General features: G+C 32.8%; 1 protein-coding gene across 1 annotated transcript in view; it reads right to left on the bottom strand.

The window, feature by feature from the left end:
- LOC127724644 (uncharacterized) overlaps positions 1-23,362 on the bottom strand; it is a 336,855-nt gene that overhangs the window by 291,016 nt on the left and 22,477 nt on the right. Inside the window, exons 11-18 of the mRNA XM_052231669.1 lie at positions 20,638-20,788; positions 20,041-20,120; positions 15,398-15,604; positions 13,743-13,841; positions 13,225-13,378; positions 7,866-7,984; positions 5,696-5,893; positions 4,435-4,530 (exon numbers count right to left, since the gene is read on the bottom strand). Coding sequence (XP_052087629.1) covers positions 4,435-4,530; positions 5,696-5,893; positions 7,866-7,984; positions 13,225-13,378; positions 13,743-13,841; positions 15,398-15,604; positions 20,041-20,120; positions 20,638-20,788 — 1,104 coding nt within the window. The remainder of the gene's footprint in view (positions 1-4,434; positions 4,531-5,695; positions 5,894-7,865; positions 7,985-13,224; positions 13,379-13,742; positions 13,842-15,397; positions 15,605-20,040; positions 20,121-20,637; positions 20,789-23,362) is intronic.

Here is a 23,362-nt window from a genome sequence, read left to right as displayed (position 1 = left end):
AGTTTAAGAAAAAAGAACAAAACACAAAAACTTAACACTGAGCAATGAACTGTGAAAATGAGGTCAAGGTCACATAAAACCTGCGAGACTGACATGCACATCATAAAATATTTCCATACACCAAATATAGTTAACCTATTGCTTATAGTATCTGATATATGGACTTGACCACGAAAACTTAACCTTGTTCACTGATCCATGAAATGAGGTGGAGGACAAATGAAAATTGTCTGACGGGCATGAGGACCTTGCAAGGTACACACATACTAAATATAGTTGACCTATTGCATATAGTATTAGAAAAAAAGACCAAAACTCTAAAACTTAACTTTGACCACTGAACCATGAAAATGAGGTCAAGGTCAGATGACACCTACCAGTTGGACATGTACACCTTACAATCATTCCATATACCAAATATTTTCAAGTAGTCACTGAACCATTAAAATGAGGTCAAGGACAATGGACATGTGAGAGATGGAAACTTCGTAACATAAGGCATCTATATACAAAGTATGAAGCATCCAGGTCTTCCACCTTCTAAAATATAAAGCTTTGAAGAAGTTAGTTAACACCACCGATATGGATCACTATCCCTATGTCGAGCTTTCTGTGACAAAAGTCGCAGGCTTGACAAAAATGGATATTTTTATCCATTATTTATAGGGAGTGACTACTTTGAGAGATACCTGAGAAGTTTTGTCAAACAATTTTTAAATACAAGATTTCCTTATATTTAATGTTTCATTTATGAATTATGTATAAAAAAATTCGTAAGGGTTCCGCGGAACCCAGTGTCTCGCCTACTTTTGCTGTTAATCGCAGGCTCAACAAAAATAAGGAAAAAAAATTAATAAAAATATTCCTCTCTATACTATCTTTTGATTGTAAGTAGCTTCTGTCCAAGTTTGGTAAAAATCCAGGATAGTTTATGAATCTAATAAATGTTTTAAAAACTTAAACTGCAGACTGTATGTAATGTTAACTGGAAGAAAAACTAAGTCCATTAATAAGTAAAATACGGAAAAAATGGAACAAAATTTTAACAAAATTTCATTCTAGATACTAGCTTTTAATCATAAACAAGCTTCTGTTCAAGTTTGGTACAAATCCAGGATAGTTTAAGAAAGTTGTTAAAATTTTAAAAACTTTAACCACAGAGTGAATGTAATGTTAACTGGCAGAAAAACTAAGTCCATTTATAAGTAAAATACGGAAAAAATGGAACAAAATTTTAACAAAATTTCATTCTAGATACTAGCTTTTAATCATAAACAAGCTTCTGTTCAAGTTTGGTACAAATCCAGGATAGTTTAAGAAAGTTGTTAAAATTTTAAAAACTTTAACCACAGAGTGAATGTAATGTTAACTGGCAGAAAAACTAAGTCCATTTATAAGTAAAATACGGAAAAAATGGAATTTTGTTTTTTACAAAATTTACTTCTGGATACTATCTTATGATCATAAACAAGCTTCTTTCCAAATTTGGTAGAAATCCAGGATAGTTTAAGAAAGTTATTAAAATTTCAAAAACTTTAACCACAGAGTGAATGTCATGTTTCCTGGCAGAAAAACTAAGTCCATTTATAAGTAAAATACGGAAAAAATGGAATTTTTTTTTTACAAAATTTACTTTTGAATATTATCTTATGATCATAATCAAGCTTCTGTCCAAGTTTGGTAGAAATCCAGGATAGTTTAAGAAAGTTATTAAAATTTCAAAAACTTTAACCACAGAGTGAATATTTGTGGACGCCGCCGCCGACAACGCCGACTGAATGTAGGATCGCTATGTCTCGCTTTTTCGACAAAAGTCGAAGGCTCGACAAAAATTAAAGTGTTAGGCAAGAGTTAACCAAGACATTGGTTTGCTTCATTTCACAAAGAATTGTGGGGAAAGCTATATGCAAAGTGATAACTATAATTGTAAAGAAAAAAAAAATGCCAAAGAGAACAAACTAGAGGCTCTAAAGAGCCTGTGTCACTCATCTAGGTCAATGTGCATCTTCAACAATGGATCCTCTCCAACATTGTTAACTAGAATATAATTAATGACAAAAATTCCTTTTTAGTTAATCTTGTATTGCTGATCATTTTTTCTATTTACAGTTTCTATCTTCTTTCGTTTTTGCCCAAAACTCAAAAAAAGGTAAAAAAACTATATATGGACGATGCCCCAATTTGCTCTGCCATATGCATGAGTATATAGTTCCACATACTTTAGATTTGACAAACAGTGATGTTGAAGTACGTCTGTAAGACACAAATGATGCCCCGGCTTGATCATAAGAAATTATAAATCTAACACTTTGTGTGATGATCTATCTTTTATTTTTATTCTGAATGTCTACACTTGCTTGCAGGACTGAATGTCCAACTATTCAGTTTTAGTAGTCACCAAGACAAGTTCAACTTTCTTTTTCCAGTGGTCACAAAGTTCAACTTCCTGGTATTGATTGAATATTTGACGATACTAAAAAATCTTATTTATTGCATTAGGGACATTAAACTGTAGTAGTACAAACCATGTTTTCAATTATGTAGCAAGTGAAAAGGAAATGAAGTCCGACTACCAGTTTTTGCAAATATCTAACATCCCCCATCCCCCCCCCCCCCCTGTTTCTGACTTAATAGTCCAAAAAAAAAAAGACTAAGTCCACATACCTGGCATTTTGAGAGTATTTGATAAAAAAACAAGAATGTGTCCATAGTACACGGATGCCCCATCACACTCTCATTTTCTATGTTCAGTGGACCGTGAAATTGGGGTCAAAACTCTAATTTGGCATTAAAATTAGAAAGATCATATCATAGGGAACATGTGTACTAAGTTTCAAGTTGATTGGACTTCAACTTCATCAAAAACTACCTTGATCAAAAACTTTAACCTGAAGCGGGACAGATGGATGGACGAACGGACGAATGGATGAATGAACGGACGCACAGACCAGAAAAGATAATGCCCCAACTACTATGGTAGGTGGGGCATAAAAATCCTGTGGACATGCACACTTCTATAATGTGTACAAACAACCTACCAAATATTAAAGCTGCAGCTCAAAAACTGGAGGAGATAGCTGGACATATCATGTATCTATATCTTGACGGAAGAACAGATGGACAGGGGTAGATTAATAGGCCCCTCAACATTTTGTCGCAGGGGCATAAAAATCTTTATCTAAGGGCAACCACTCTAATAAAGTGTCTACTAATGATTTTGGCAAAATTTGAGTTACTTAAAGATCTTGCCTTGCTGATCATATTTGCTATTTATAGAGTCTATCTATCTTTCATACTTTTGAAGATAATAGACAAAAAGGCATAAAAATGGGTAAATATTGTCATTAAAATCAAGCACTCCAAAAAGGAGTCGACTGACGATTTAGGCCTTGTTGACATATTTGGCAAAAACGCAAAATATTGATAAAAATCGTCATTCAAGGGCAAAAACTCGGTAAAAATTGTCATTAAAGGGCAAAACTTCAATAAAGAGTCTTCTATTTCAGAAATGTTGACTTAATTGAAGATCTCGTCTTGCTGATCATTTTTGCTTTTTAAAGTTTCACTCTATATATTATTTTTTTCAAGATATTAGGCAAAACGCAAAAAGTTGGTAAAAATTGTCATTTTAGGGCAACTCATATAAGAAGTCATCTGATAGTTTTAATGTAAATAGACAACAAGTAGATCTCAACATTCCGAAAATGTTTGCCCCTGTCAGATTTTCTCTATCTATAGCTATTTTCAAGATAATAGATAAAATTGGCATTTTACCCCTATGTTCTTTTTTAGCCATGGCGGCCATGTTGGTTGACAAGCATGATCAGACACATATTTTCAAATTAGATACCCCAATGATGATTGTGTCCATGTTTCATTAAATCTGGCCAAGTTATTTCAGAGTAGAAGATTTTTGTAAAAGGTAACAGACAACAGACGTGAAGCTCATTCATAAGTGAATATATTAGCTTTGGTACTTTATATTTTGACAATAATATGTCAGTTTTACAAGAAAATCTACAATACTGAATGAAATAATGTGAAATAAGGCAACATTAGTTTACCTATATTCAAATCTCATTAGTCAATTAAGAAAACAAATCAAGGTAACAAACAGAAACTAAAGGAATGGCATGCACTCACAAAAGGAACAAAACCAGTCCACGGGGTAAGCATCTCCTCCTATGCAGGCATCACCCATCCAAATCCAAAGAGGAGGAGATTTGATACTCCTTGTCAGGAAATTGATTATCAGAGGAGATTTAAACCCAGAGTTTATCAGAAATTTTTTTTTTAAAGGAAATTTGAAACTTGCTGCCATGAAAATGGTTAATACAGAAGATTTGAAACTCCCTGACACCAACAGGAAATTGAATGCCCAAATGATATCTGGAGAGTAATATTAGATACATTATTAATAAATAATAAACATACCTCAGCCAAAGATTGAAAGCTATATCCATCATTATATCCAAGATCAAAGGAAACATTACCATTCTTATGCTGGCACATTATAACACTTGTATCTGCCTGAAATCATACAAAATTATTTTTCAAGTTGTAAGGAAAACTGAATGTTTATAATTCAGCAAAACACATCTATTCATTACATCAATATTGATTCTGTTGAAAGTATAAACTGTGAAAATTTCCTTGTTGATCTGATCTGTAATATGACAATATGACAACACAACACATTCTGTTTTAGTAGATGCCATAGAAAAAAAATGGTCTCAAGATGGTTTTGAGGTCTAAACTTTTTGGTGAAGATTTTTCTAGAGAAGTGTGTTGTACATACTGAAATTATCATAAATTTAGTAAGACAAAATCAAACTATACATTCTGAACAATCAGCTTCATGATATATTATTCTGTAAAACTACCTTTACTTATAAAAGAAATAAATGATAGGAAAAAATGAATGAAGGTTACTTAAATTTGAATAAATCATTATGAAATCTTTAACAAGAGAGCAAACTCTGAAATGTCTCTCTGGTTTTACTGATCATGATTCAATTTATGTTGAAAGTCTTTAAGATAAAGGTATTACTACAAGAATTACATATATTTAACATTACCAATGACCCATCTTAATGTGGTCAGGGTCAGATGAACTCTTCCAGATGAACATGTACACCTTACAAACCCCCTAATATAGTTATACTGCCTATGGTACCTAAGAAACAGTCTTAACCACATAAACTTAATGTTGCCCAACTAACCATAAAAATGAGTTCAAGAAGAGAGATTAAACCTGCCAGACAGACATGTACAGTACACCTTACTCTGCTGGTGGACTGTTAGTCCTAGAGGGAACCAAGGGCACAGTAGTCAGTCCTTTAGCACTAGCATTAAAAACAGATATTGTGTTATTAAAATTTGCTGTACAAAATTTTGGAAATTGTTTTGAATGCAAGTTTTTAATAAAGTTTGCTTTGCCTGGCTTTAGATATACTTTTTGTCCTTTTTTATTTAAATGAAAAAGATCTTGGTTGAAAGGGTGAATTTATACCATGGGCCATCACAGGCTTGCATGGACGTTCAACATTTTGGGTAGTGTTGAAGGCCTCATTGTGACTTTGAGATGAAGACCAGCAATAAAATTGCTGTACCTTGCTTTTGATATGTGTAGTTTTTGTACTGATTGCCATTAAGTTATTTTGTTTAAAGAATTTATAACTAAAAAGTAAAATACCATTTGCTGATTTCCAGAAAATCCTACAGCTATCCATCTGTTGTCTGTGTTCAATGAAATTTCTTGTGCTATCTCAAAAAGGATGTAATCTCCATGTTTTTGCCATGTGACCAGTGATGAACATGATGAACCAGAACATATTGGGAAACATCCTTTAGTTTTACCACACTCTGGATCAGGTGTTATCTTATCTGGAGACTGAAATTTATGTAAAGGTAATTTTATGTCTTACTATTAACTATATTGTTTTTCAAAACTATAAGCTAAATTAAAACAACAAACTGAGAATTTCCAGAGGTAATAAAGTGTATATACTGACAAGAAAAATATCTGTAAATGAAGTTACAATAACTCTACAGTAGAATGGCTGTGCACACACTGAAATGTCTCGCCTGCTTCGCTCATCATGATTAATTTTACCTGTAAGTCTTTAAGATTTACACTAAAATTACCACATAAACTTTACAGTATCAATGATCCATGAAAATCAAGTCAAGTCAGACCAACATGAATACCTTACAATTATTCCATTCACAAAAAATAGCTAACCTTTTGCTTATAGAAACAAAGCTAACCATCAAAATTGACATTGACCAATGAACCATTAAAATGAGGTCAAGGCCAGATGAAACCTGCCAGACAGACATGTACAACTAACAATCACTCCTTACACCAAATATAGCTGGCCTATTGCTCATAGTATCTGAAAAACAGACCAAAATACATGTACCAACACTTAACATTAACCAATGAAACATGAAAATGAGGTCACAGTCATATGAAACCTGCCAATCTGACATGTACACCTCACAATCATTCCATACACTAAATATAGTGGCCTATTGTTGTAGTATCTGAAAAACAGACTAAAACACCAACATTTAACATTGACCAATGAAACATGAAAATGAGGTAAAGGTAATATGAAACCTGTCTGTCTGACATGTACACCTTACAATCATTCATACCAAATAAAGTTCATCTACTGATTATAGTATCTGAGAAACCGACCAACCCCTAATGACTTAACCATGATTTTGGGCCTGTTTAACTTATTTGTACATCTTGTCTTTCTGATATTTTTTGCAGTTTTAAAAAACAGAAATGTAATTCATAAAATATGCAGAATGTAGACTTGAGGGGAGTTGATACATTTTCACATTTATTTTCCATATTTCAGATTTTGAGATATGTTGTAAGAAACAACTTCTGATCTTTCTAGAAGAACTTATATTGTCATTTTTTAAATATTTTGAAATCAGTTGACTCATTCTGATTATGAAATAAATACAATGGTATAAAAGTATGTATTGCCATGCTTTTTATGAAGACAACATATTCCATTAAAAATGATGCTCTATATTTTGCAGCATATGTCCAACTTTTAGAAAAGTATGACAATGTCTCAGACTCGTACCAAATTTCACATACACAGTGCAAGTACAAATATTTGTCTTCAATATCATTTAAAAAATTCAAAACTTGTCTTTTTCAACTTTTTTGTCAATTTTATAGATGTTCTAATATTCAAAATATAATTCTCGCTTTCTGATTACATCAAGGCAATGTAATAATTTAAATTCAGAAATTATTGCGTGCATTTATTTTTGCGATTTTTCAAGAATGGATAAAATGTGAGTTTAACTATTGCGATTTTTGCGATTTCGAAAAAATCTGCACACAGGTCTATGTTTCAGTTATCAAAATGCCATATTATTTCGATATTCACCCAGTAGTATTATTCGCATTAATAAAAACATCGCAATAATTTCTGAATTTACAGTTACAAACAAAACTGGTGACAATCAGACATTGAATGTTTATTATTGCATTAATAGTTATCTCCCCTGAAACTGTATCAATTCACCTCATGGGTGCTGCAAGTCTTTAAAACTCTTTTCCTTATATGATTTTGACATCACATAACAAAATTTATCACCATTTTTTACTTGTAATGAGCAACATGATGGGTGCCACTACTGGAGCAGGACCTTACCCTTCTGGAGCACCACAGTTTATTCCCAAGTTCAAGTTGATCTTTTTTAAGTTTTTTGTGTAGTGTTTTTAAGAATGTTATTTTTCTTTTTGGCCATGGTGTTGTTTGCTTTCCTTCTTCTTATAGTTTTGTTCATTTGGTATCCTCTGCCATTTTTTTATAGATAATATTTACATTTGCTGCTGTAGTGTCTGTGGAAGGTGCTATTGTGGTTGGTATGTTTGATATTTTCTGAAAATCTGTCAAGTAGGTACTACCAATCTTAAAGTCATGCAAATTAGCCATTGGTTCACCTATAACGATAGAAAAAAATATTATAAGGCTAACTTCATACATAAATTTTATGTTTGTGACATATATAAGATGTAGGACAACCATGAAATGAGTCTATGGAATTAACCTAAATCATTTAAAATCTACAGCAGATATTAAAATAAAAATTGTCTACTTTTTATTAAAAGTCTTTTTATCCTCTTTTGTTTCTCTTTTTCATGCACTTAATGTGCATAGTATAAATCTGTTATCATTAAATTCTAAAATAAAGTAAATAGCAAAATGATTTTGAAAACAAGAGGCTCCTAAGAGTACCTGTTTTAAATCATATCTTGTACTCCTGATAATATTTTGCTGCCTAAAGTTTCTACTAATCTATTTTAGTATTAAAGATAATGGGGAAAACACAAAAAAAATAAATAGTTGTCATTAAAGAGTCTTCCTATGGTTTCCATCATAAGACAATTTTGTAGGTCTTGTATTGCTAATCACTTTTACTGTTAACTGTTTCTAAATATCTGTTATAGTTTTTTCAAGATAATTAAGGAATGGCTGTAATAAGTCTGTGAAGAAATAACATAAAAATTGTGGTGCACACTGTTATTTAAAAGTGTGCACCACAGTTTTTATGTTATTTCGAATAGGCAGAAAAAATATTACAGTCATTCCTAATAATTTAATTCTAAAAAGTAGTAAATCATGATAGAAACGTTGATGACGTCACGTTCACATGACAAAATTATGTCTATGAGCTGATAGACAAAACACTTTCAGCCAATCAGAAGACGTGTTACATCCAAAATTAAATTATTAGACAATAACTCAACAAAATAAAAAAACTAGAGGCTCTAAAGAGCCTGTGTCGCTCACCTTGGTCTATGTGCATATTAAACAAAGGACACAGATGGATTCATGAGAAAATTGTGTTTTGGTGATGGTGATGTGTTTGTAGATCTTACTTTACTGAACATTCTTGCTCCTTACTATTATCTCTATCTATAATGAACTTGGCCAGGTAGTTACAGTGGAAAATACTTTGTAAAAATTTACAAAAATTTACAAAATTTATGAAAATTGTAAAAAATTGACTATAAAGGGCAATAACTCCTTAAGGGGTCAATTGACAATTTTGGTCATGTTGCCTTATTTGTAGATCTAACTTTGCTGTACATTATTGCTGTTTACAGTTTATCTCTATCTATAATAATATTCAAGATAATAACCAAAAGCTGCAAAATTTTCTTAAAATTACCAATTCAGGGGCAGCAACCCAACAACGTGTTGCCTGATTGGTCTGAAAATTTCGCAGCAGATAGATCTTGACCTAATGAACAATTTTATCCTCATCAGATTTACTCTAAATGCTTTAGTTTCAGAGATATGAGCCAAAAACTGCATTTTACCCTATGTACTATTTTTTAGCCATGTCGGCCATCTTGGTTCGCTGGCAGAGTCATCGGACACATTTTTTAAACTAGATACCCTAATGATGATTGTGGACAAGTTTGGTTAAATTTGTCTTAGTAGTTTCAGAGGAGAAGATTTTTGTAAAAGATTACAAAAATTTATGAAAAATGGTTAAAAATTGACTATAAAGGGCAATAACTCCTTAAGGGGTCAACTGACCATTTTGGTCAAGTTGACTTATTTGTAGATTGTACTTTGCTGAACATTATTGCTGTTTACAGTTTATCTCTATCTATAATAATATTCAAGATAATAACCAAAAACGGCAAAATTTCCTTAAAATTACCAATTCAGGGGCAGCAACCCAACAACGGGTTGTCAGATTCATCTGAAAATTTCAGGGCAGATATCTTGACCTGATAAACAATTTTACCCTTTGTCAGATTTGCTCTAAATGCTTTGGTTTCAGAGATATAAGCCAAAAACTGCATTTTACCCCTATGTTCTATTTTTAGCCATGGCCGCCATCTTGGTTGGCAGGCGGGGTCATCGGACACATTTTTTAAACTAGATACCCTAATGATGATTGTGGCCAAGTTTGATTAAATTTGGCCCAGTAGTTTCAGAGGAGAAGATTTTTGTAAAAGTTAACGGACGACGACGGACGACGGACGCCAAGTGATGAGAAGTGCTCACTTGGCCCTTTGGGCCAAGTGAGCTAAAAACATTTAAGGGCAAAACTCATATAAAAAGTCATCCAATGGTCATATTGGCATTTTTGTAGATCTTGTATTGGTCATTATTCTTGCTTCTGAAAATTTCAGCCTATAGATTTCAAGATAAGCAAAAAATAAAAACCCAGTGTCTCACCTACTTTTGCTGTTAATCGCAGGCTCAACAAAAATGAGGAAAAAAATTAATAATAAATTTGGATAGTGTCCACATGTGGACACAGATGATGCCCCCGCTTGCATATCAGGCCACAGACCACAATTAAATCCTCTATTAGTTCTTTATAACGTTTTGTTTCATTAAAAAAAATGCACCATGCATTTTTGTCAAATCTTTTGTGTGTGTAATGTATAGTACTAGTCCAAAAATGTATCCAAAATTCAGAAAGATTGAACCAATGACTCTTACAAATTTAGCCAATACACATCCATACCCCTATGGACAAGTCAAGAGATGTTCCGAAAACTGTAAATATCATCTTTTTGCACCTGGCCTACTCACTCTTTCCATATCAAAATCAGTTAAAATACAACATCCAAAAGTTTATTTAACCTCTCTTCTTTCATTTCCACCCAAAAAAAACTAAGAAATGAGTGAGGAAGGGAAAGAAAAAAAATTAAGAAAAAATACACTCTAATTAAAAGGAACTATATTCGTGGACAACGAAAAGCGGGGTCATTAATTGTGGTCTTGGGCCTCCTAGGCCACAGACCACAATTAAATCCTCTATTAGTTCTTTATAACGTTTTGTTTCATTAAAAAAATTGCACCATGCATTTTTGTCAAATCTTTTGTGTGTGTAATGTATAGTACTAGTCCAAAAATGTATCCAAAATTCAGAAAGATTGAACCAATGACTCTTACAAATTTAGCCAATACACATCCATACCCCTATGGACAAGTCAAGAGATGTTCCGAAAACTGTAAATATCACCTTTTTGCACCTGGCCTACTCACTCTTTCAATATCAAAATCAGTTAAAATACAACATCCAAAAGTTTATTTAACCTTTCTTCTTTCATTTCCACCCAAAAAAAAACTAAGAAATGAGTGAGGAAGGGAAAAAAAAAAAATTAAGAAAAAATACACTCTAATTAAAAGGAACTATATTCGTGGACAACGAAAAGCGGGGTCATTAATTGTGATCTTGGGCCTATAGTTATAAAGGGACATAACTGAACAACAGTAAAAGTGACGCTACCCAAATTTGAACTTGATCTGAGTTTTGTGGTAATAAGCATTGTGTGCAAGTCTCATAACATTTGGTTGAGGCTAACTTAAGTAGAGAACAGAAACTAAAAATTCAGCAATTTTTCTATTTGTAAACACGCATAACTCTAGAAAGGATGTGTAAACGTTTTATAACATTTGGTTGAGACCAACTAAAGTTAGAGAACGGAAACGAAAAATTCAGCAATTTTTATGTTTATAAAGGGACATAACTCAAGAATGGTAAAAGTGTTGTCACCAAATTTCGTACTTAATCTTTATTATGTAGTAATAAGTAAGCATTGTGTATAAGTTTCATAACATTTGGTTGAGGCAAACTATAGTATGAAAACGGAAACAAAAAATTTGTACTTGATCTTAGTTTTGTGGTAATGAATATTGTGTATAGGTTTATAATGTTTGGTCGGGGCAAACTTAAGTTACAGAATGGAAACTAAAAATTTTGCAATCTTTCGATTTATAAAGGGGCAAAACTCAATAAAAGTTAAAGTGACACTACCCAAATTCAACTTGATCTGTGTTTTATCAGTGGAAGTCAAAATTAAACATTGCATTGTATAAAGCATTGATTGTAGTTGATTCGCCGCCGACGACGACAACACCGACCACGACGGAATGTAGGATCGCTATGTCTCGCTTTTTCGACAAAAGTCGAAGGCTCAACAAAAATCATAAAAAAAATCATCATTTGAAGATATTTAGTCCTATAAAGAATCAATCAATGGTTTTCATCATTTGGTATTTGTTCATATTGGAATTTTGCAGGTCTTCTATTGCTGATCATTGTTACCATTACAGTTTCAATCTATCTATTATAGTTTTTAAGATAATAGGCAAATACTAAAAAATTAGTCAATAAACTGTTGAAACACAAATATGCCTCGTTTTTATGTAATTTTTATAGTATACTGCAAATATTGAAATCTAAATGGTAATACCTTAACATTGAAACTATGCAAAGCATTCAAAATCAATGAACCATGACTGAAGGAGCAGGGTGAAAGAACCATTGTGGAAATGAGAAATGCCAATGCTAAAACAACTGTATATCAAATACCATTGACTTATCATAAGTGGTTCTCTTTAAACTGACCTAAAAAAAAATATAATACATTGCTTTTTTAAAATATTACAAAGTCAATGAACCATGATGAGGGGGCATGGCCAAAAATCCCCATGGAAATGAGACGTGTCAATGCTAATGCAACTGCATGCCAAATATTATTGATCTACCACTATAGTGGTTCCCCTTAAATTTGACCAAATCACAAACTAATAAATTGTTGACTCTCCAGCCACCACCTGAAACAGCAGGCTAAGTCATGCTTTTTCGTCTTTGTCAAGGCATAACAAAAATTGTCATTTCAGGACATTTTTTACTCTTAAAGGAAGTCACCTGATAATTTTGGTGGTAACGGAAAGTAAGCAGATCTTGACATTCTGAGCATTTCTGATTAGTCAGATTTTCTATATGTGTGCGTATGGAAGCACCAATATAAAATAGAGAATGGAAATGGGGAATGTGTCAAAGTGACAACAACCCGACCAAAGAGTAAAAAAATGTGGCGGGGTTAAACATGTTTAGTGAGATCTCAACCCTCCCCCTATACCTCTAGCCAATGTTACCTAGTTCTTAAAAATTTTAACTGAAATCAGAAAATAATCCTTACTCCTTGAGAGGTGTTACTCAAGGTAATCTGATAGTTCCTAAGCCAAAGCTGAGCTGTTTAAGAAATCTTTTGTTTCCCACATCATAAATCATATCAGCTTCGCTGAGGGGAAGTAAAAAAGGAAAAACATGTTATTTATATTTATACATACATCATGACCATCACTAAATACAAACATGCAATGTTGAATTTGCTTTCTTATAAGAAATTATTATACTAACCAGTAGGATAAAGTGTTACTACACCATAGGCAAACAAGATATGCCACTCCACAGTTAAATTAAAGATTTTATCTGAGTCAGATAGTAATGGTCTTTTAATTGTACAATGAACTATATCACCATTAACTGAGCTGTCAGAAATTTGTAATGTAACCTGTAAATAAAATATATTTTTTTGAAAATGGAGAATATTTCTTTTATAATGACCACAATTTCATGGTAAACAACCTGAAATTAAAACTTGAACTTGATCAGTTAACCTTGAAATTCAGGTCAACAACCCAATTTGGCATATAATAGGAAAAAACCATTTCATGATGAACATGTATACTTAGTCTCATCAAGTTGATAGGGCCACAACTTTATGGTTAACTTTTTTAAACCAAAACTTAATCCTGAAGAGGGACAAACAGATTTTAAAACAAAAGGAGGTGGTAGGGATGGACAAACAGAAAAACATAATACCCCCTATCACAGACAGGGCATACAAAAATAAGTGGAATACAATACATAATTACATTGTCTATACCAATAAACTGTGTATACTGTGAGGAATATCCATACTGTCCATAAAATGTTCCATTCCCATTCTTGCACATTATAAAACTTGACTTGGGCTAAAAATATAAAAGAAAACAAATATTCCTTTGCTGATTCATAAAAAAATCTACAAACTTATTCACCTGTTTATACCTGTTAAAATGAATTAGAGACTGATTTGTTTGTGTTTTTTTTTATCTATTCTTGAAAAAAGGTTGGCCATAAACCTGGTTATTTCATTGTAGGTCATTTCCAAAGTAAGTGGATGTCTTTGTTTTGTTTTATTTCATTTTTATCTTCATTATTTTTAAACATTTATGAGGCTAATCCGTGATTGTAAGTTCTCTTTATATGGTGCATGTTTAGTCATTGTTGAAGACCATCTAGTGAGCCTTATTTGTAAGCTTATTTTCATGTAAAGTTATCCTTTTTCATTTTGTTATAACATAAAAGACAAAGTGATTGTAAGCACTTAAACCATAATTTGCCTTGATGTCAGCCTATTCATATACTGTGGTGTCTTTTTCTAGAATCAAGCTTCCTAAATATGTCACTGAAATGGACTCACCAAATTATATTCAATTGTTTCCTTTGTGTGCCTAATTTAATTAAGTTTGAATTAGCTAATTTACTGATTTCTGTTCACTAATGAAATTAATTTAAAAACTTACCTGTACCTTTTGTAATTTTTAAATGCCTTCACTGGGAATTGCAACCCTGCTTGAAATCTGTTATGTGTGATTGACATCAACACATCGACGAAACCTCTCGGCTACAAATGGGTTGCAATTTAGATGTTTAATTTATATATATAAATGAATATATGATACACATCAGCACAACAGACACACAGGGCTTGTTTTATAAATATTGATTTCATCTGTTTTACTACATATCTTTACAAATGTTTATTCGCAAATCCCTATGCGAGTAAATTGTGATGTGACTAGAATTCGGTTTCTTGCTAAAAATTTCGGTAACATACTTATTATATATACTTAGAAATAAGTTCGAATATGTCTTACTTTGTAAATTACTGATACTATTCAGATGCATAATGATTTAAAGACAGACGTGAAATGTTATATTTGTATTTCTATAACCAATTAATTGTGAACTTAGATTTATTAATACATCGTAGAACATAATAACATGGTTATTTAGACTCACTTACAATACCACCTAATTAAGAAAAGGCTTTAATTCTTAAAAGACATCAACACAATCATTTAAGTTAGAGACACAATGGATAAGTGTTGATTCATGAAAAACAAAACATTCACCCTCCAAGCTCATGGTTTCTTTTTCAAGAATCAACACTTATCCATTGTATCTTTAATACTTAAGGGTAGATATTGCTTTCATCTTGCAATGTGAACTTAAACCTAAACATTTAATCTTATTAATTAATCAGCAATATTTTGAAAATTTGAGTATATATCATTAAAAAATTGCAGATGAGGCCTTGAAAATATAGCTATCCACCATTGATATAAACGTTTTGTACCCTAAAAATGTACATATTCATTATTTGAATCAATATTCTGTTAACCTAGCTACCCAAGATTGATTTTATTTTTTTGCTGCAATTTGTGGTATCTTCAATTGTTATTTCTTTAACCTATAATCTTACCATAGAACCATCAGGTGAGAATCCCAATGCCACCCAACTCTCATACGCCTTTCCTTCTGTAACCCTTGCTGTTATGTTAAATGTGATATCATTCAAATCACTGGTCCAGCTAACTAAATAATGGCAATCTGTTGCATTGCAATCATGAAAACAGCTTTTTGAAAGACCACATTCACTGTCAGGATTTATTTTTACAGGTACTTTTCTCTACAAAATGTATATGAAAGCCAAATGTAATTCTATAAGAAGTCAGCAATAATAAGGTTTAAATATATTATATCTAAAACACTTCAAAAAGATAAAAAATAATGTGAGATCCACTATTATGGTTACATTGTCGGCTGCTGATCTATTTGTTGTTTTTTTTTTAATTCCAGAGAAGTGACCTACTTATTTCATTAGACAAATACTCAGTGGTCAGAACTACATTTTTTAAGCAAGATGATTTTCCCAATCACAGGTACACTTTCCAGTCATAAAATATATACTTGTATTTTAGCATTGCACAAGGTTATGCTTTTCTCAAACTGTATATGACTTTTCTATGTTTTATCAGTTGGATGTGTACCGATTGATATTTAAGTTTGGGAAAAAGTGATTTATTTATCAGTTGTAATTGGCTTTGAACTAGCTTTCAATGAATGCAAGTACTTTTAAATCCGTACTTTGTGTCATTTGCTGGGTTTTTTTAGTTATTTTTTTTGCTTTGTGCTGATCTGTTGAGTCAAGCTCTTTCCAAATGATTTTTACAGTTTGATTTTTATAGAATAGCTAATCGAAGAATTCAAATATAGAAAAATATTCTACGAGTGACCAAACAACACATTAATTCACGAATGTGCATAGCACATGAGTTAATTATCAGTGTTGTTCGGTCATGAGTTGAATATTTTTCTATGTTTAAATTCTTAGATTTGTTATTCTTTTTATTACATTGACAATGGGCTTTTTAATTGAACTAGATATCATTGAGATGGGAGCCATCTCTTTGGGCCCCCCTGTGAATAATGTGTGGTAAAAAAATTGTATCTTTATCATTGGACATGGGGTTGTCAACTGAAACTGAAGTTCATGACCTTGACCTTTGACCTAGGAAGTTGTACATACATTATGACACACCCTGTGTTGTTGGTTTATATACTTGTCAAGTATAAACTTTGAAATCATTAGGTTCTCAAGATATAGAGCAGACACGATCTTTACCATAGGACATAGGGTTGTCAACTAAAACCAAAGTTTTTGACCTTACCTTTGACCTAGGAAGTTGTACATACATTATGACACACCCTCTGGTGTTGGTTTATATACATGTCAAGTATAAACTTTGAAATCATAACGGTTCTCAAGATATAGAGTAGTCACGATCTTTACAATAGGACATGGGGTTGTCAACTAAAACCAAAGTTTATGACCTTGACCTTTGACATAGGAAGTTGTACATACATTATGACACACCCTCTGGTGTTGGTTAATATACATGTCAAGTATTAACCTTGAAATCATAACGGTTCTCTAGATATAGAGCGGACACAATTTGTTACGGATGGACAGACGGACTGACTGACGGACACACAGACGGACGGATGGACAGACGGACTGACAGACAGACGGATGGACAGACGGACAGACAGACGGATGGACAGACGGACAGACAGACAGAAGGACAGACTGATCACTATAAGGCGTCCGCCATTCGGCGGGGCCCTAACTAGATATCATTGAGATAGAAGCCATCTCTGTGGGCCCCGCTGTGAATAATGTGTGGTAAAAAATTTGTATCTTTATCATTGGACATGGGGTTGTCAACTGAAACTGAAGTTTATGACCTTGACCTTTGACCTAGGAAGTTGTACATACATTATGACACACCCTCTGTGTTGGTTTATATACTTGTCAAGTATAAACTTTGAAATCATAACGGTTCTCAAGATATAGAGCAGACACGATCTTTACCATAGGACATGGGGTTGTCAACTAAAACCAAAGTTTTTTACCTTGACCTGGCTTTGACCTAGGAAGTTGTACATACATTATGACACACCCTCTGGTGTTGGTTAATATACATGTCAAGTATAAACTTTGAAATCATAAAGGTTCTCTAGATATAGACGGAGGGACAGACGGTACGACGGACGGACAGACTGGTCACTATAGGGCGTCTGCCATTCGGCGGGGCCCTAATTAAAGTAGAAAATGTAAGGAACTATATCTTTTTCTACGCACTGACAATTTGTTTTGATGCGACGTCACCGACAACGTTTTGACAACACCTATTATTGTATGATGTCAGAGGAGTGAAATAACTGAGTTTATTTCACATGTGAAATTATCCGTTTTTATTTCACTGGGAAATCACAGTAATTCATTGCAACCAATGTAATAATATGTTTTACTGTTACATCATTGTCCCAGCTTAGGGGAGGGTTGAGCACTCAAAAATATTTTTAACCTCACCACATTTTTTATGTGTCTGCCCATAGTCTGGAGCCTGTAATTCAGTGGTTGTTCTTGGTTGCCGTCTGCCATATATATTTTTGTTTTGTTTATTGTTTCAGCTTAAATCAGGCTATTTGTTTTCTTGATTGAACTGGGTCTGTTTTTGTAATGCCAGGACCTTTTATAGCTTACTATACAGTATGGGTATTGCTCATTGTTGAAGACTGTACGATGAGCAATAGTCGCTTATATCCAAGTCCTTTGATCTCTGGTGGTTAGTTGACTAATTGGCAATCATACCACATTTCCTAATTTTTATACCCCACACAACAAAGGTTCTTTCATTATGTATGAGATTGTATTTCAACTAATTGCTTATAGTTGAGAATTGTTAACTATACAGCAGACAAGTAAACTGTTTCAACCTTAATATCTGAATTAAAACAATCTTAAACAGTTTGTCCTATATTGCTAACAAAGGACACCCCTTCTTTCATTATTCGATAAACAGGAAGTTGATGAGCAATGGATGTGAAAACAATGTATAGCATAATCATAAAAAGCTTGATTCCAAATTTCATTTGTTGTTCCCAAGAAAAATCAATGAACTATGAAAAGTAGGTCATGGTCAGATGAACCCATCATACAGACATGTACACCTTACAAACATCTCATAAACCAATTATATATATTTTACATATTGCTTATAGTATATGAAGAAGGAAACAAAAAAGATCACTGATCCTTTATATGAGACAAAATTTTAGTATATATATATAGTATATATATAGTATATATATATATATATGTAAGCTTTACCTTTGACCCAAAAATTAAAAGTAGTATTTTTTACCACAAGGTGCATTATCCACCCAAGATAGGGAAAGATCAAATTATGGCTCAAAATACATTTTCTTGAAAGAAAAAAAAATGTTCTCAAACTTTCAGTATCTTTTTTATATATGTGACCTCACCTAATGACTAAAATATTTATAGTCTCTTTCTGTCCAAATGCTATTCTCCAGCTAAGTATGGTGAATGTTGGACAAATGGTTCAAAAGATAACATCCAAAAAACAATTATTTGCCTGAATTTCAGTTTCCCAACTGCTGATGTTTTGGTGGGGTTTGTGTTGCTCAGTCTTTAGTTTTCTATGTTGTGTTTTGTGTACTGTTGTTTGTCTGTTGGTCTTTTTCTTTTTTAGCCATGCGGTGTCAGTTTATTTTTGATTGAATGTCCCTTTGGTAACTTTCGCTTCTCTGTAACATAAACCTTTAACCTAATAACATGAAAATCAAAGACGGTACTTGTCATCTCATGGGGCATTACCCATTGGTAAAAGTTTAACATATGATTCAAAAGATAAAATGAGGAAATCAAATTTGAGAATTTATATTATCTGTGACTCCAAAATGGATAAGGGTCTTCTCCATACATTAACATTAGTAAAATAACATTAATATAGGTATGAAGTCTTGAAAGCATATACAAATATGACCTTTCATATGATGAAGACATAATCTTTCAATCAGTTTAATTGAAGTCTGGAGCTGGCATGTCAGTTAACTGCTAGTAGTCTGTTGTTATTTATGTATTATTGTCATTTTGTTTATTTTCTTTGGTTACATCTTCTGACATCAGACTCGGACTTCTCTTGAACTGAATTTTAATGTGCGTATTGTTATGCGTTTACTTTTCTACATTGGCTAGAAGTATAGGGGGAGGGTTGAGATCTCATAAACATGTTTAACCCCGCCGCATTTTTGCGCCTGTCCCAAGTCAGGAGCCTCTAGCCTTTGTTAGTCTTGTATTATTTTTAATTTTAGTTTCTTGTGTACAATTTGGAGTTTAGTATGGCGTTCATTATCACTGAACTAGTATATATATTTGTTTAGGGGCCAGCTGAGGGACGCCTCCGGGTGCGGGAATTTCTCGCTGCATTGAAGACCTGTTGGTGGCCTTCTGCTGTTGTCTGTTCTGTGGTCGGGTTGTTGTCTCTTTGACACATTCCCCATTTCCATTCTCAATTTTATTTAACAACACAATGCTAGGGAGAATATTAATCAAAATAGGCTTAGGTTGATTGATAATCACAGGCTTTAATAATGAGATCTTAAATTAGTCATCATATGTTTGTAATGATTTCATGTTAAATATATTAAGTATTACATGAATTCTTCAAACAATTATGCAATAGCTTAACTTACATTTTTCTGAACTGTAAGAAAAGTTACCCTCTTGTCAGTTTGAGTTCTGAATGTGTGATAATCAGCCTTTAGTTCTCGACCTAAAATATATATAGTGTTAAAAAAATAAGAAATACCAGTCAATTTCTAAAGCCTGAGGTCTAAATCAAGGAACTAATGTTCTATTAGAGCCTTTACTAGTCTTATCTTAAAATTTTCAATCTGAAAAAAAAAATTGGTTTATGTTGTTACAGCTAACAGCTTTTATCAACTTTTAAAATACTCTGACCTCCCATAAAGTAATCTATAAACCTGACATGACCGTTTGGTTCTGACATTTGTGAATGTGTGAGAAATATCATATTCTCAAAAAAATCTAGAAGTGTTTTAAATTATAAGTTTTAATCAATTTATATTACTGAAATTCCTGATTAATTAATTTTTTAATGACGTTACTACAAACATTCATCAGTGAACTATCTTAAAAAATAAAGACAAGACAGAGCAAACAGACCATCACCATCAACATTTGTGTTGTTGAGTTGCTGTGATCATTGACATATACCTTGTATCTCCTATTGTTCATTTATGTAAACAGATCTTTTGAGGATAATTTACCTCTTCTATTCAGAATAGGTCCATGGGCAATAAGCAAATACCATGGTTTTGTTAAATCAAAAACTTTGTTGTTATGAGATGTGATTGGTCTTCGCACTGAACAATGAAGGACGTCACCTTTAACAGAGCTCTCAATAATTGGAAGAGATATCTGTAAAATATATAAAAATAATATTCATTTCCTGTAAAGTATTTAAAAAAACCTAAATTTCAAGAAAATCTGATGATGCGTATCATAGAAAAAAAAAGCATTTATGAGTGATGGGTTGAAAAGGGTTAAGGGAACATGGTAATGAGGGGGGAGGGGGGAAATAGGGATATGCTGTAAATTGACAGACTTTCAATTGGGAGAAAGGGAGGGAAATGGGAGTTTGGGGAGAGGGAAGTGGGAGTTGGGGGAGAGGGAAGTGGGAATCATGGACCCTCTGTCCAACCCCTCATAGGTTGTTTCTTGAAAAATATGTACTGGTACCAGTGATCAGTTTTCAAATGGTTTTAGAAAATAAGAACTGCTACTAACGACCATTTCATATGGAGGACTTTCCATACATTATTATAATTTGGTTAAAATTTACCATGTATAGTTGTAGGGAAAAACAGATATGCCAGTAAGGGTTTCCAAAACAGTTGAACAGTAATTTCTTGTAATAACCTGCAATTTTAAATTTTGTTCGCTTGATGGTTGGATGAAGCAGACAATGTACATTTTCACTTTTATATGATTAAAAAGAAATGCAAGGGTTTAGACCCTTTTCTTTAATAGACTTTTACCCTAGCATAGACAATTTTCATATCATAAAATTGACAGGAGGATAAAACTAGAGGCTCTAAAGACTGAGCCTGTGTCACTTGCCTAGGTCTAGGTGCATCTTCAACAATTGACACTCTACAACATTGTAGACTAGAATATAATTTGTGACAAAAATTTCTTTCAAGTCAATCTTGTATTGCTGATCATTTTTATTTTGTTTACAGTTTCTCTCTATCTTCTTAAGTTTTTGCCCATAACACAGAAAAAAGTAAAAAAATCGTCATCTAAGGCCACACCAATTTAATTTGTAGTTCTTTGGATTTTCCCACTCCTGTTTTGGAGAAATTGACTTTTCAATAAAAAAAATAATTACCGCTTCCGCAAATTTTTCATCCACATTCCGCTCCAAAATTAGTTTCTCCTTGAAATTTTTGTTTCACACAGACGTTTTTCTATTGCATACATTGCTCCGATCGATTCAAACGCACGTGTGATAAATCAATTTGTAAATAAAAGGTCAAAAATCTGGATGCCAACATGCAGTTGTGTCAGTTCATTGCCGTGGACAGGTAGTTATTGAACACACAGTTATCCGAAATGCCTCTCGTTTTACCTTTTAAGACCTGTTCTACGATGCAAAAATTAAAATTTCTCGTTAGATGACCGCAAACACATCAATATTTTTTAGAACCATCGTCTCCCCCGATCCTTGTTTCAACAGTCATAGACCTATCTATCTTTTGGATGAAATGAATTGTAAACTCCCATGAACTTTATAAAAATCACAGAAGTAATTGATGTTGATGAAACCCAATATCCCCTTGTTAGTCTTTTGGCATGCAAGCAGAACTCTTATTTCGTAGAGAATTTAAAGAGTTCCAACGAGACCAAGGTGATTCTGTATTGTGACTGGCATGCTCATAATAATTAGGGGTGTGTAATTGGTTCAACCACTTCTAGTCAAGCTAAAGAGTATTAAATGCATTACAGCTTTTAGGAGGAAAAGGAAAAAGTATTTTGCTCAGTAAGAAAAATTCATGTGAATGGGGTGACAGGTATTTAAAGGGAATATTTTAATACATTTGGATCTACATGTATAGCAATATAACGATCTTACTCAGGATGTTGTTTTAGTACAAAGCAAGAAATATTCACCTCACTCATTATTTTGATCCTAAATATGCATAAATAGTTCCAACTGGATGTCAAGCAGCCAATAAATAAAGGCAACAGTAGTTTACCGCTGTTCAATAGTCATAATTCGATTAAGCAAAAACCAATCCGGATAACAAAATAAAACCGAGGGCAACACATCAACTATAAGAGGAAAACAACGGAACAACAGAAACACTAAACTACAACAATAAACAATCATTACCATACAATGAAAACAACTATCAAATATCTTTCAGGGGCATTTTTTTGGATACATACCAGTACACATATTTTAATTTTATTCAACATGTGTCATTTACAAAACTAACAAACTTCCTCTTGTAAAACTGCATCTGCTATGCTTCCTAAATATATATATGGATTTAAATGAAAATTCACCCAGACAAAGCTTATTTGAAGAAAATAACCGCAGTGAGACAAGAAAGTCTGATATGGTACTGTTGCTCCTCTTTTTTCTATGAAATAACCCAGTTATAACATGTACATAAATTGTACAACATCTAAATCACATAATTTTTTTTTTAAATTATACCGCTCGCTTCACTTGTAGAGCACTCACCTCAAAAAAACTTATTTTCAAGAAATATATAAAAACAAAAAAATTTCGCTAGCTCGCCCCATACTTTTTGTAGCTTTTGTCAGAAGAACTATTCATCAAATTGGTGTGGCCTAAGTACAATCATTCTGTAAAGAGTCTACTATTTCAGCAAAATTTGACTTGCTTGTAGATCTTGTCTTGCTGATCATTTTTGTTATTTAAAGTTTCTATCTTTCTTTTATAGTTTTCAAGATAAAAGG

The sequence above is a fragment of the Mytilus californianus genome, unplaced genomic scaffold (genome assembly GCF_021869535.1).
Source record: "Mytilus californianus isolate M0D057914Y unplaced genomic scaffold, xbMytCali1.0.p SCAF_14, whole genome shotgun sequence".
Classification (NCBI taxonomy): domain Eukaryota; kingdom Metazoa; phylum Mollusca; class Bivalvia; order Mytilida; family Mytilidae; genus Mytilus; species Mytilus californianus.
Note: the sequence above shows the minus strand (reverse complement) of the source record. Positions and strands in the feature narration are given on the sequence as shown.